Source organism: Alexandromys fortis, unplaced genomic scaffold (assembly GCF_014885135.2).
Source record: "Alexandromys fortis isolate MF-2015 unplaced genomic scaffold, M_Fortis_MF-2015_v1.1 scaffold_26, whole genome shotgun sequence".
NCBI classification, from domain to species: Eukaryota; Metazoa; Chordata; class Mammalia; order Rodentia; family Cricetidae; genus Alexandromys; species Alexandromys fortis.
This window is the reverse complement of record NW_026067894.1, coordinates 5,901,801-5,915,442: the sequence shown is the minus strand read 5'-3', so window position 1 is coordinate 5,915,442 and position 13,642 is coordinate 5,901,801. Positions and strand designations below refer to the sequence as shown.

At 48.2% G+C, this 13,642-nt stretch overlaps 1 protein-coding gene across 1 annotated transcript in view; it reads left to right on the top strand.

Moving 5' to 3' along the window:
• Fuca1 (alpha-L-fucosidase 1) overlaps positions 1–12,273 on the top strand; it is a 14,775-nt gene extending 2,502 nt beyond the window's left edge. Inside the window, exons 2-7 of the mRNA XM_050152531.1 lie at positions 1,319–1,456; positions 4,096–4,201; positions 6,789–6,989; positions 8,764–8,954; positions 10,980–11,079; positions 11,579–12,273. Coding sequence (XP_050008488.1) covers positions 1,319–1,456; positions 4,096–4,201; positions 6,789–6,989; positions 8,764–8,954; positions 10,980–11,079; positions 11,579–11,719 — 877 coding nt within the window. The 3' untranslated portion in view covers positions 11,720–12,273. The remainder of the gene's footprint in view (positions 1–1,318; positions 1,457–4,095; positions 4,202–6,788; positions 6,990–8,763; positions 8,955–10,979; positions 11,080–11,578) is intronic.
• The last annotated feature ends 1,369 nt before the right edge of the window (positions 12,274–13,642 follow it).

Below are 13,642 nucleotides of genomic sequence, written 5' to 3'. Positions count from 1 at the left end.
TGAAACTAGCTCTGTAGACCAGGCTAGCCTCAAACTCAGATATCCTCCTGTCTCCACCTTCTGAGTGCTGGCATGAGATGGCCCAGGGAGTGGATCTCACCTTTTGCCACCAGCACCCACCCAGCACAGAGCTGTTGAGGCCTGCGGGCAAGCTCTGGTAACTTGCCCTCAGATCAAAACTAAAGAGGGAGGCACACACTGTTCTTCCCAACCAGCACTCTGTCACTCACTAGGAAGGACTCTCAGACCTGGTGCTATGTGCAGGCAGGTGGCTCTAGCTTGCACTTGGGAGGCAAAGACAGGAGAGTCAGGAGTTCAAGGCTGGCCTTAGGTGTGTACTGAGTTTGAGGCTAACCTGACTCTGTCTCTAAAAGATGAACAATAATAGAGACTAACTTCTCAATAGAAAAGCAGTCGGTGTAGCAGAGCAGGGTGGCTGTGGGGTCTGGTGCCGACCTTGCTCTCCAGCTGAACGTGTAGTGACTTCTGTGTCAGTGACCATGCTTGTTAGACAGAAACAACTTCAGGAAGGGAAAAGTTGATTTATTTATTTATTTATTTATTTATTTATTTATTTATTTATTTATTTATTGTTTTGGTTTTTCGAGACAGGGTTTCTCTGTAGCTTTGGAGCCTGTCCTGGAACTAGCTCTTGTAGACCAGGCTGGCCTCGAACTCACAGAGATCCACCCACCTCTGCCTCCCAAGTGCTGGGATTAAGGGCAAGAACCACCACTGCCTGGATTTTATTTTTTTTTTAATTTATTATGTATACGATATTCTGTCTGCATGTTTGCCTGCAGGCCAGAAGAGGGCACCAGATCTCATTACAGATGATTGTGAGCCATCATGTGGTTGGTGAGAATTGAACTCAGGACCACTGAGCCATCTCTCCAGCCCAGAAGTAAGATTTTAAAGTATGAAATATATACCAACTGTGGTGGTGCACGCCTTTAATCCCAGCACTTGGTAGGCAGAGGCAAGTGGGATCTTTGTGAGTTTGGGGCTAGCTTGGTCTACATAGGCAGTTCTTACCAGCCAGGACTATGTGGTGAGGCCCTGTCTCAGATAGATAGATAGATAGATAGATAGATAGATAGATAGATAGATAGATAGATAGATAGATAGATAGATAGATAGATAGATAGATTAGATAAAGGGTCTCAAGCTGCTTAGGCTGACATTAAACCCACTTGGTAGGCAGGATGCACCTTGAACTCCTGATCCTCCTACCGCCCCCTCCTAAGTGCTGCCACAACGCACCCAGCCTGATTTTTCTCTGCCTAATACCAGCCACTGCTGTATTTTTCTGTTTAAGGAACATACGCTACGGCCTGTACCACTCGCTCTTGGAGTGGTTCCATCCACTCTATCTACTCGACAAGAAAAATGGTTTCAAAACTCAGTATTTTGTCAGCGCGAAAACAATGCCAGAGCTGTACGACCTTGTTAACAGGTGAGACGGGCCTGGGCCTGAGGGCTTGTGCTGGAAGTCAGCTCCTCTCCGGGTGCTGTTGATGGGCTCCAGCTGCAGGCTGCTGCCTGAGAACCTCTCAGAGGCATCAAAAGAGTAAAGGTGGCGTTTCCATTCATGCAAAGCATTTTCCCCTCCCACCGCTCAGAACTTCTGAACTGTGGTCACTTACTAAGCTGCTGCTGTCACTGGGGACCCAGGTGGCTGTGAGGCAAAGCTTGCCCTTCAGCGCCCTCCTCCCTTGCCAGTGTCCCTAGTCAGGACCTTGGAGAGGGACACTGGCTTCTTCACCATCAGAAGCTCTAACTGGAGCAGCGTCCTTAGCACAGACCCTGCTCTCTTAGAACTGTCATGTCTTGTCTGGGCTCAGGTCAGCACGCAGAATCCCTGCCAGTGCTGGGACCAGGAAGAGCCACTGTTAACTAGCGTCACCATTCTCAAATTGGCTTTTGTTGCTAACATTCATTATTTAGTGGGGATGAGGTGGCTTTGGCATGCCACAGCATACAAAAACAGAGATGTTAGTTTCCTCGTTTTACCACGTGGAGTCCAAGGATCAAACTCAGACCATCAGACTTGATGGCAAAGGCTATTACCCCCTAATCCATTTATGTTTCCCTTATGACAGCTGGGAGCCAGCCCTAGATGGGGGACTCTCAGAGCCTGGGATGGCTTCTTTGCCCCTACTCTCATTTTATATATTTTGTTTTTGTTGTGTTTGGTTTTCTTTTCTTCCTTTTGATTTTTTGGGGCAAGGTTTCTCTGTGTAGTCCTGGCTGTCCTGGAACTTCCTCTGTAGACCAGGCTGGCCTTGAACTCACAGAGATCCACCTGCCCAAGAGCTGTATTTAAAAGGCCTGTGCCACCACTGCCCAGCCCTGACTCTCTTCTTTATCCCTGAACCTGGGGTTGGTAATCATGGGAGCTGATGAGGTCATGGCCATGAGCTGCCTTGTGTACGTGACTGCACACGGCGGGAGAGATTACTGTCAGGGCTTCTAGCCTCAGAAAAGCTTTCTTCCTCAAGATTGTTACTGGCCCCACTATGAAGTGCAGTGAAGGTCTGTCGTCAGGCAGAATCACATTGTGGAAGGGGCACTAGGCCCTGGTAGGCTTTTCCAGCCAGGCTGGGTAGCCTCCAAGAACAGATCAGTGCCACAGTTCAAATGTTTACACCACCCTAAAAGCAAACATCTTCATTTTGTACTTTTGGACCAGGGACTTGCTGTGTAGCCCAGGCTAGCCTCTAATTTGTAAGCTCCTGACTCAGATTCCCAAGTGCTAGTATTACAGGCATGAGCCAGCACACCTCCCTGGTTTTTATTTTTGGTGGTTTTTTTTGGTCCTGGGGACAGGACCCCAGGTCTTAGAACACGCTGGGCAGTACTCTGCCACTGAGTTACACATCCCGGGTCATGAGCACTGTTACTGTCTTTTTAGTCATATTTTATTATTTCGTGTCCCCGTGTGTGTATTCTGTGGGCACATATGTGCCCCAGCACACATGGAGGTCAGAGAACAACTGGAAGTCAGTTCTCCTTCCTTGTGGATTGTGAGACTCGAACTCGGGTCATCGGGCTTGAGAGCGGGAGCTTTTCCAGCCCAGCTGAGCCCTCTGACCTGCCCAAGCACCAGTCTCCTTTCCAGAATGCACTTATTACTTATGTGTGGTCTCCACACCGTGAGCAACAGGTGCCCAAGGAGACCGGAGGGCATTGTTCCCTGCAGTGAGAATTACAGGTACTGTGAGCCACCATGTGGGTGCTGGGAACCAAGTCCGGGTCCTCTGCAAGCATTAAGCACCCTCACCCCCTGAGCTGTCTCTCCAGCCCTGCGAGCGTCACCCCTAACTGGATTTGAAGGGATGCAAACTCTAGATACTGATTACAGTGTCCTTTCTGAAAGGAGAACAGAGGCACTAAGAGAAGTATACGGAACCAATCCGTTCTTTATTATTGTTGTTGCTATTGGTATTACATTTTAATTTATGGGGGGGGTGCATGCATGTGCTGTGCTGTGCATGTAGAGGTCAGAGGACCACTTGCAGGATCAGCTCACTCTCTTTCTGCCACGCGGGACCCAGGATTGAACTCAGGTTGTTAGACTTGGCAAGTGGGCACCTTTATACGTGGAGCCCTGTCACCAGCCCCTGAAATTTTTTAAAATTAATATTATTTTATATGTACAGCTGTTTTGCCTGCATATTTGTCTATGCTCTGTGCAAGCCTGTGCCAACAGAGGCCAGAAGAGGGCATCAGATCCCAAGGCCTGGAGTCACAAGTGATTGTGAGCCTCCTGGGTGCAGGAATCAAACCTGTGTCCTCTGGAAGAGCAGCCAGTGCTTTCAGCTGCTCAGCCCCCCTCCACACGCCCTCCCTGAGGCTCTGTTAGGTCTCCTGTCTCTTTAGTTTCTGCATTGTCACCTTCATGGTACTTTCCCATCAAGAGGCATCTTTCCTGTTTGCTGAGCTGGGAATGGAACCTACAGCCTCACACGTGGTCGGCGAGAGCCCTACCACAGAGCCAGTCTCCCTGCTCTGAGTTTGTTGCAAAAGTCTGTCCATAAGACTGGACTAGATATAGATTCAGATAGCAAGCTGTTCCGATCCTGTGTCTTCCAGCTACAAGCCCGACCTGATCTGGTCTGATGGGGAGTGGGAGTGTCCTGACACGTACTGGAACTCCACAGCTTTCCTTGCTTGGCTCTATAATGATAGCCCTGTCAAGGTAGGTGATGTCTGACTTGTGTAACGGGCATGGTGGTGCTTACCTGTTGTCTCAGCTCTCAGTAGGCTATGACAGGTGGAATTCGCAGCCATCCTTCTGCCTCAGCTTCTCAAGAGCTGGGATTGCAGGTGTATTGCACCACTCCTAGCTTTCTGTCAAATTTGAAAGGGTACTTAGCTAGCTAAACCCTCCCACAGTTAGTACACCTAGCTAGTACATTTGCATCTTGTGTCATGGGACTTTTACTGTGTGGCAGAAGTCTTTATCTGTTGACGGACATGTCAAAGATTTTACACGCTCTAGATTTGTGTAAAGCCGTTTGGTGGCTGGAGATACAGCTCAGTGGTAGAGTGCATGCTCAGCATGCGGGGGCCTGGGTTTAACCGCAAGCACCAGCTAACCATGAAGGTGCCCTGGTGGATGCCTATCTGTGGGGATCCTATTGGGTAGTTATTACTAAACTCAGGAGATGAAGGACAGGAGACAGAGGAGAGACACCATTCCTGAGTGATGGATACTGGTTGAGGGTGGCTCTCACGGACTGGAGTGCACCTCACTGGGAGAGCATGTTAACGGCGCATGCAAGGCTTGCTTTTGGGGAGGCTCGGGACTCCCAGATGTGCAGTTCATCCACAGAATGCCATGGTGTAAATTGTCCACATCTGTCTCTTCTACATGTCTCTGCTTAAAGTTTAAAGGACAAGTACTGGGTTATCACTATGGCACCCATCTCTGTCACAGTGACATACAGTTATGAGTGAGCAGTTGACTGCCCTTCAAGACTTGAGCCTGGCCAGATATTCCTTTAATCCTAGCACTAATCACAGTGGACCTCTGTGAGTTCAAGGTCAGCCTGGTCTACACAGTGAGTTCTGAGGCCAGCCAGGGCTACATAGTAAGACTCTCTCAAGAAACAAATAAACTTAGGGCAGTTGATACCTCATATGCCTCTGCGGTGCCTTGTTGGTGCCTCTGGTCTGTGCCTTCATGGAGCCAGGTCATTTGCCAAGTGGGGTGACAGTTACACGTGCCTGATTAAGGAGAATCACAAAAAGGGAAAAAGATAAACAAAGATGCAGCATTAGTGAAGGGAGCATGTCAGCCTCATGTGTTTAAAAACCACTGTAAAGCTGGGCAGTGATGGTGCACACCTTTTAATCTGGACCTCTGTGTTCAAGGCCAGTCAGGTCTACAGAATGGGTTCCAAGACAGCCATGCTACACAGAGAAACCCTGTCTCAAAAAACAACAATAACAAAAAATCCCTCAGCAGGAGCTGGGGAGAGGGCTCAGTGGTTAGAGCATGTACTATTCTGAGTGCCCTTCCCAGCATCACACACATGGTGGGTCACAACCACCTGAAACTCCAGGAAAAGGGCAGCTGGCACCCTCTTCTGGCCTTTTTGGGTACTGTATATATGTGCACAGACCTCCCATACCCGATTTATTTATTTATTTATTTATTTATTTATTTATTTATTTATTTATTGGGGGGGGTTTTTGAGACAGGGTTTCTCTGTGGTTTTGGAGCCTGTCCTGGCACTAGCTCTTGTAGACCAGGCTGGTCTCGAACTCACAGAGATCCACCTGCCTCTGCCTCCCAATTGCTGGGATTAAAGGCGTGCGCCACCACCGCCCGGCCACCTGTTTTATTTTTTAAGTTAATTTATTTATTATGTATACAATGTTCTGTCTGCATGTATGCCTGCAAGCCAGAAGACTCCATTACAGATGGTTGTGAGCCACCATGTGGTTGCTGGGAATTGAACTCAGGACCTCTGGAAGAGCAGTCAGTGCTCTTAACCTCTGAGCCATCTCTCCAGCCCCTCCATGCCCGTTTTTATGATTTGTTTATTTATTATATGTATGTAAATGTATGTATGCCTGTGTAAGTTTATGTATACTGTGTGCATGCAAAAGCCCATGAGACCAGAAGAGGGCACCAGATCTCCTGTAACTGGAGTCAGGGTGGTTCTGAGTCACCCACCAAAACAAGCCAGGTCCACTTCGAGAGCAGTGGCTGCTCTTAACCACTGAGCCATCTCACCAGGCCCCCAAACACATTTTTAAAAGGTTATTTTATGTTATTATGCGTATGGGTGTTTTGCCTGCATGAATTATGTGCGTGCAAGAGCCAGTGGAGGCCAGGAGAAAGGTGTTGGATCCCTTGGGACTGGAGTTTTGGACGGTTGTGAGTGACCATGTGGGTGCTGGGAACCAAATCCACATCCTTTGTAAGAGTGTCAGGCACTCTTAACTGTTGAGCCATCTTTCCAGTCCCACGAGTGCTAGAGAGTTCTCTTGCTTTCACAGCAAGCATGTCACCCCGAGTCATCTCCTGAGCCCCCCTGCATACACGCTTCCTCTGTGCATCTGTCAGCTGGCTTCCTGGGCTTGGGCATTGCTGACATTAGAAGCTGTGTGCAGCGGTCTAGTTTCCCATGTGTGCCCTTTAGAGCAAAATAGCCCGGGGGAAAGACTCTAGTGTAGTCTGCTGTTCTTCCGAACAGACTGTCACCAGACACATCTGCACTGCATAGAGGAGCCAGGAGGTGCTGCCCCGTGACCCCGTTCTCTTCCTCCCTTAGGACCAGGTGGTAGTGAATGACCGGTGGGGTCAGAACTGCTCCTGCCATCATGGAGGCTACTACAACTGTCAGGATAAATACAGACCGCAGAGCTTGCCGGACCACAAGTGGGAGATGTGCACCAGCATCGACAGGGCGTCCTGGGGCTATCGCCGTGACATGACCATGTCCACCATTGCCAGTGAGAACGAAATCATTGAGGTAAGAGCACTCGCCTGCTTACCTTAGGGCCCTCCAGTCCAGAGTCGGGTGGCTAGAACCCACTAGGGCCGCAGTCACATAGACAGACCTCTCCTAAGTACATTGTCGCTGTTGCAGAGAAAGGGGTTGGGCCTTTAAAACCTGCTTTTGGTTTTGTTTCGCTTAGTTTTTGTTCTGTTTTGTTGTTGTTGTTTTATTTTTTTTCTGAGACAGGGTTTCTCTCTGTACCCCTGACTGGCCTTAGGTCTCAGACTCACAGACATCTGCTTGCCTCTACCTCCCGAGTGCTGGAATTAACCAGTGCGTGCCACCACGCCCAGCTAAAATTGACAGTCACTTCTCCCCTTCCGTCCTGTGACGGAAATCCCTAGGATCAAATTCAGGTCATTCATCTTGATGGCACCTGCGGCGAACTCCCTGACCAGCAGGGAAGGACGACCACAAGTCGAGGATTCTTCCCAAATCACGCATTATTGGAGCCTCTTGGTTGAAGGGAGAGCAGGAAGCGAGGGGGCACTTGCAGGCCTCCTATTGGTCAAAGTGTCTCAGCAGCCACTCCAAGCTCCCTGATAGGTCCGGCACACTGAGGACACTGAGCATACCCGAGATGGTGGTACTGGCTATGACCTTATATGGAGTTGTTTATCCCAATCCTGCAGGGGCCTGGTGCCATCTTGTAATGGCAGCACACATACTGGCTCCCTGCAGGCACCCACTGAAGTCCCTTGTCTTTATCATCTTCTCAGCCTCAAAGAAAGCTTTATCTTTCCAGAACTTTCCTTCCTCTTTCTTTGTTGGGAGGGTGTGTGTGTGAGTGTGAGTGTTGTGACATGTATGCAGGCATGTTTTTGACCTCCAGAGCACAACCTGAGTTGTCATTCTTACGGTCCTTCTACGGGGTGTAGTAGGAGCGCAGGGCCCCAAGGGGCAAGATCACTTAATAGCCTGGAACTGGCCATTCAGTGAGGCTCACTGGCCAGGAAGCCACAGTGAGCCTTCGTTTCTGCTCGCTGGGATGATGATCACCAGCACATGCCACACCACGACCTCCAGGTTTTTTGGTTGTTAATGATTGAGGTGTGTTTTGTTTGAACGTGAATTCTGGGGATGAACTCAGGTCTTCTAAGGCAAGCACTCACCGTCTGGGTCATCATCGTCCGAGCCCCTCCCAGGAGCATTTTCAGTTAACACATGAGCTTTCAGTGGCAGTGGGAAGACCGAAAGACATCGAAAGGATGGAGAGAGCCTTTGCGTGGTCCCTAATGGGCTCACATCTGTATATTTTTTCCAGATGTAAACCTAGTCCTGGGTTACCTTGAGTGATGCTTGCTTGGGGTCACAGTGAACACCCTCACACAAGAGGATGCCTTCAGAATGTGTCTCTTTCTGGCAGTTCCTGTCTTAGACTGGGTCTCCGTGTAGTCCACGCTAGCCTCAAACTTGGTATTGTAGCCGAGGCTAACTTTGAACTCCTGGCCTTCTTGCCTTTTCCCCACCCCAAGTGCTGGAATTCCAGGCATGGGCCAGCATGTCCAGCTCTCCGGCTCTCTTTGCTTCAGTTTTCCCACAGGTACATATAGTTTGTCCTTAAAGAGCTCAGGGAGACGTGTGCCGTCACTCCCGAATCTAAAGCTCACCTTCCCTTCTTTTCCCTTTGCAGCACTAAGGATTGAACCCAGGGCTTTTCTTCTCATATCCCTTACTGTCTGCATTCTAGACACTGTGCCAGGCTTGGTAGTCATGCCTCAACTCTCGTTGTCTCTGCTCTCTTTAGGAATTGGTTCAGACAGTCAGTTTGGGAGGCAACTATCTTCTCAACGTTGGACCAACTAAAGATGGACTGATCGTTCCCATCTTCCAAGAAAGGCTTCTCGCTGTGGGCAAGTGGCTGCAGATCAACGGGGAGGCCATCTATGCCTCCCAGCCCTGGAGAGTACAGTCTGAGAAGAACACAACAGTTGTGTGGTGAGCTTTGCCTTCTTGTATGGTCAGGAGAGTGACTGATGATAGCCACATCTTCAGTTCTGCATGAGAGTACAGCCTAAGTAAGAGAATAACTAGCAAGAGATGATGATGATGATGATGATGATGATGATGATGATGAAGAAGAAGAAGAAGAAGAAGAAGAAGAAGAAGAAGAAGAAGAAGAAGAAGAAGAAGAAGAAGATAGATAGATAGATAGATAGATAGAGATGGATGGATGGATAGATAGATAGATAGATAGATAGCTATAGATGGATGGATAGATAGATAGATGATAGATGATAGATAGATAGATAGATAGATAGATAGATAGATAGATAGATGATAGATGGATAGATAGATGTAAAATACCATCAAACTTGGTACTTAAGGCACCCAACAGAAATCAGTCATTTGGAAGTTGCCCTAAGGCTGGAGCTCCTGACAGAGTCTCAGTCCCAGACCAGAGAAAATGTCATTAAGTCAGGGGCTCATGATATCCACTGGAAACATACTGGGGAAGTTTGCAGTTTGCTGGAGTTCCAAATGCACTCTCTCTTTCTCTCCATGGATGAACCTCTGGCTTCCCATTTTCCCTGCAAGTACTTTTATATCGGGATAAATATGGGACCCCTGCTGGGGATGCTTGTCCTAGCTGTTCTCAGAGAGATTCAAGGGTTTTGCTCTTGGACTGTTTTGCTGATACAGGGTTAGGGGGCAGCCCAACCCTAAAAAGGGGCCTTAGGACACTTTGAGACAAACATGCTTATGTCCTAAATGTGGCTGGGGCACCCTTCTTCCAAAGCCAGCTTCTAAGTGAGCTCAAACAACATTTGACAGTTTATCAGTATTTTGTACATCACACTTGCTGCCCTGCACATTCTCAGGTCCCTCCATCCTCGTTACAAGGCTGGAGGTTATGTTGCCTCAGCTGTAAAATCTGTGTCCCAGCTGGGTTCTGTCTCTGGTCCCCTGTGCAGAGCTCATCCTAAATTCTTCCCATTCGTACCTGGGCCTCTAGATCTAGTTATTTGACCTTGGACCTCAGTTTCTCCAACTACGAAGTAAGTGATGGTACTTAGCTTCACAGACTTGCTTTGAAGACTAGGTGACATGATGCGCGAGGACCCAGCACAGCGCCAGGCCCGAGCTCAGTGCCTGTCACACCGCAATGCCTCACTCTCCCATTGGAGACACACTAACCCCTACGGATGAATTCCTATGAGGCGCTGTTCATCCTACTTCCCGAATAGGGTGAACTCTCAGTGAGTGTGCCTACGTTTATAGGGTGAACTCTCAGTGAGTGTGCCTACGTTTATAGGGTGAACTCTCAGTGAGTGTGCCTACGTTTTATGTGTCCCCTCGTTACACCCTCTGTCTTCTCATGGATCTGGAGTTGGAAAGATTTCAGTAACATTTATGTGGCTTCGGCTCCTAAGAAGTAGGGAAGTAGCTGGTGTGTGTTTTGTTGTTGTTGCTGTGTGGGTCATGGTCTCACCGAGTTGTGTAGGCTGTCCACCAGCTCCTGAGCTCAAGGAATCCTCCTGCCTCAGCCTCCTTAGTAGCTGGGATTATATATACAACACCATACCTTTCCTTTGTATTTTTGTTTTGGGTTTTTTGTTGTTGTTGTTTTAGAAACAGGGTTTCTCTGTGTAACAGCCCTGACTGTCCTGGAACTCTCTTTGTAGACTAGGTTTGCCTCGAACTCACCAAGATCCACCTGCCTCTGCCTCCCAAGTGTGTGGGTTACAGGCATGTGCCACCACCGCCTGGCAACAAAGGATACTGAGGCAGCAGGGAAAGGTCTGGAAAATGTGTTGCCCAAGGGTTAATTTTAATTTTTACAGAAACCTTAACCAAGTGAAGGGATTTCAGAGTTGTGTAGACCTCTTCCTTCCCCATCTTCCTCTCACTTCCTAGTAGTCACAACACAAGGTCTTTATTGGTGAGTTAGCTCGAGAGGACGGAGGGTCTGTCTGGGAACACCACCGACTTCCCTAGGACAACGGTGTTTCTTGTTCCCAGGTACACCACTAAAGACTCAGCTGTTTATGCCACCTTTCTGTACTGGCCAGAAAATGGAATCATAAACCTCAAATCTCCCAAAACGACTTTGGCCACAAAGGTAAGGAAGCTCCTCATCCCCCCCTAAGCTACAACCTGGTTTTGTTTTGTTTTTATTTTTCTAGTGCTAGACCCCAGGGTCTAGGCATGCTTAGGCACACCACCCTAAACTACATTCCCAGCTACCTCAAGACAGGGTTTCTCTCGTAAAACAGCCCTGGCTGTCCTTGAACTTGCTCTGTAGACCAGGCTGACCTTGAATTTACAGAGATCCTGCTGCTTCTGCCTCTGGGAGTCCTGGGATTAAAGGCTCTCTCTCCGTAATTCAGGCTAGCCTCAACCTGTGGTCCTCCTGCCTCTACCTTCCCAGTGCTAAGATTCCAGGCTTGTGCCACCATGCCTGGATAGATAGAATTTTTATTAAAACACATTGGCAGGCTTTGGCTCCTTCCTTACTAGAGTGTCCTCAGTGCTCTGGGCCAGCACACTTATTCCCATCATGTTGGGGGCAAAGTCTGCTTGAATAACGGGGTCTTCCCATCCCCCTTTGCTTTCCACAGATAACAATGCTAGGGATGGAAGAATATTTGACTTGGACCCAGGATCCCCAGGAGGGGGTCCTCATCACTCTGCCCCCATTGCCACCTACGGCTCTCCCGGTGGAGTTCGCCTGGACTCTAAAGTTGACCAGTGTGAAGTGATGGTTGGAGTTCAAGGATAGAAGGCCCTATGTGGGGCTGCTTGCCTTTCTCTTACCAGCAGTGCAATAAAGTAGCTTCCCTCTCCCACCCAGTGATGACTTCTCCAGCCCATTTTAATCAGTGGGAACCTAGACCACTGAGCTGCTGAATGAGTGCATTGAAGCCTGAGATCCATTGCTGGTATCTCTGAGCAGAAACCCTGGACAGCTCAGCTGATCTCACCCGTTCCTTCACTGGGGTGAAATCGCCCTTTCTGATGACGAGCCAAGTCACCTTGATAATGAGCCAAGTCACCTGTTGCCTGTGGGACCAGGTAAAAGAGGTCTGGCAAAGCCAACCCCTGGGCCTTATGTTGGTTGTCACTAATCCTGAAGGGATTAAGTTGGTCCTGAAGGATTTGCCAGGCTGCCAAGTTCAACTCTCTGGAAGTTTGTGAAGAAAGCCAAAACTCTGGCATTGAGCATGTCTGCAGAGATACCGATGAAGGAGTGTGATTCTGCCCTGCCTTTTAAAAAGATGGAAGTAAATTTGTATGTCAGTTATTTTTACCAAGAGCTTGTGATAGTTTTCTTTCCCTAGCTTCTGTTTGGGCTATTTACAGTTTTTTATTTTTTATTTTATTTTTTTTGGAGCCTGTCCTGGAACTAGCTCTTATAGACCAGGCTGGCTTTGAACTCACAGAGATCCACCTACCTCTGCCTCCTGAATGCTGGGATTAAAGGCGTGCGCCACCACCGCCCTCATTTTCTGGTTTTCTTGGGTTTTTTTTTTTTGTTTGTTTGTTTGTTTTTGTTTTGTTTTGGTTTGATAATTTGAGACAGGGTTTCTCTGTGTAGCTCTGGCTGTAGAACTTGCTCTATAGTTCAGGCCTGCCTCTGCCTCCTGAGTGGTGGGATTAAAGATGTACTCTGCCACCTCCCGGCTTACACCCAGATTTTTAAAGCATAGAATAGCAAGAAGACTGGAGAAATGGCTAGGCCTTGGTTCCTGGCACTCAGTTCACAGACCTGTTGCCCTCTTCTGGCTTCTGTGGGTACTGCATACATGGTGCAGGTACATAAACACACATACTGGCAAAACAGCCATAAACAAAAATTAACCATTAAGAACAATAATATGGATATCTTTATATCAAAAATTTTAAACATGGCCAGTTGTTAATATCTGTTATAATTGTAGCACTCAGAAGCTGTGGAATAAAGAATTCAAAACCAGGCTCTGCTATATACCAAGTTTGAGGGCAGTCTGAGCTTCATGAAACTCAAACAATGGGGCTGGAGAGACAGCACAGCAGTTAGAGTTCATACTGCCATTGCAGACAGAATTTGGCTTATAGGACCCACAGATGCTCAGAAACTGCCTATGACACCAGCTCTTGGGGATCCAGTGTCATCTCTGCCCTACAAGGGCATTAGTGTAACTCCTACACCCACTGCCCTCTGAGGGCATTGCACTCAATTGCCCATACCCACATGAAGGCACACGGAAATATTTAAATCATTTTATTGACAGAATCACATTGTATGGAGTTGGAGAGATGGCTTGGTTAAGAGCACTGGCTACTCTTCCAAAGTTCATTTCCCAGCAACCACATGATGGCTCACCGTGTCCTCTTAAGTTCTGCCAGGCATACATGCAGATCAGAACACTATACATAATAAATCTTTAAAAAAAAAGTTGGGGACGCACGGCGGGCGACGCAGCTGGCGCGGACCGGACCGGCGGGTACTGACACAGTGGCAGGCAACGCAGGCAGCAGGGACCAGCGCAACACTGAGAGCAGATCGCCCCAGGACAATTAAATCAAAGAGCCAGAACCTGGAAACAACCTAGATGCCCTTCAATTGAAGAATGGATGAAGAAAGTATGGAATATATACATATTAGAGTACTACTCAGCAGTAAAAAACAAGGACTTCTTGAA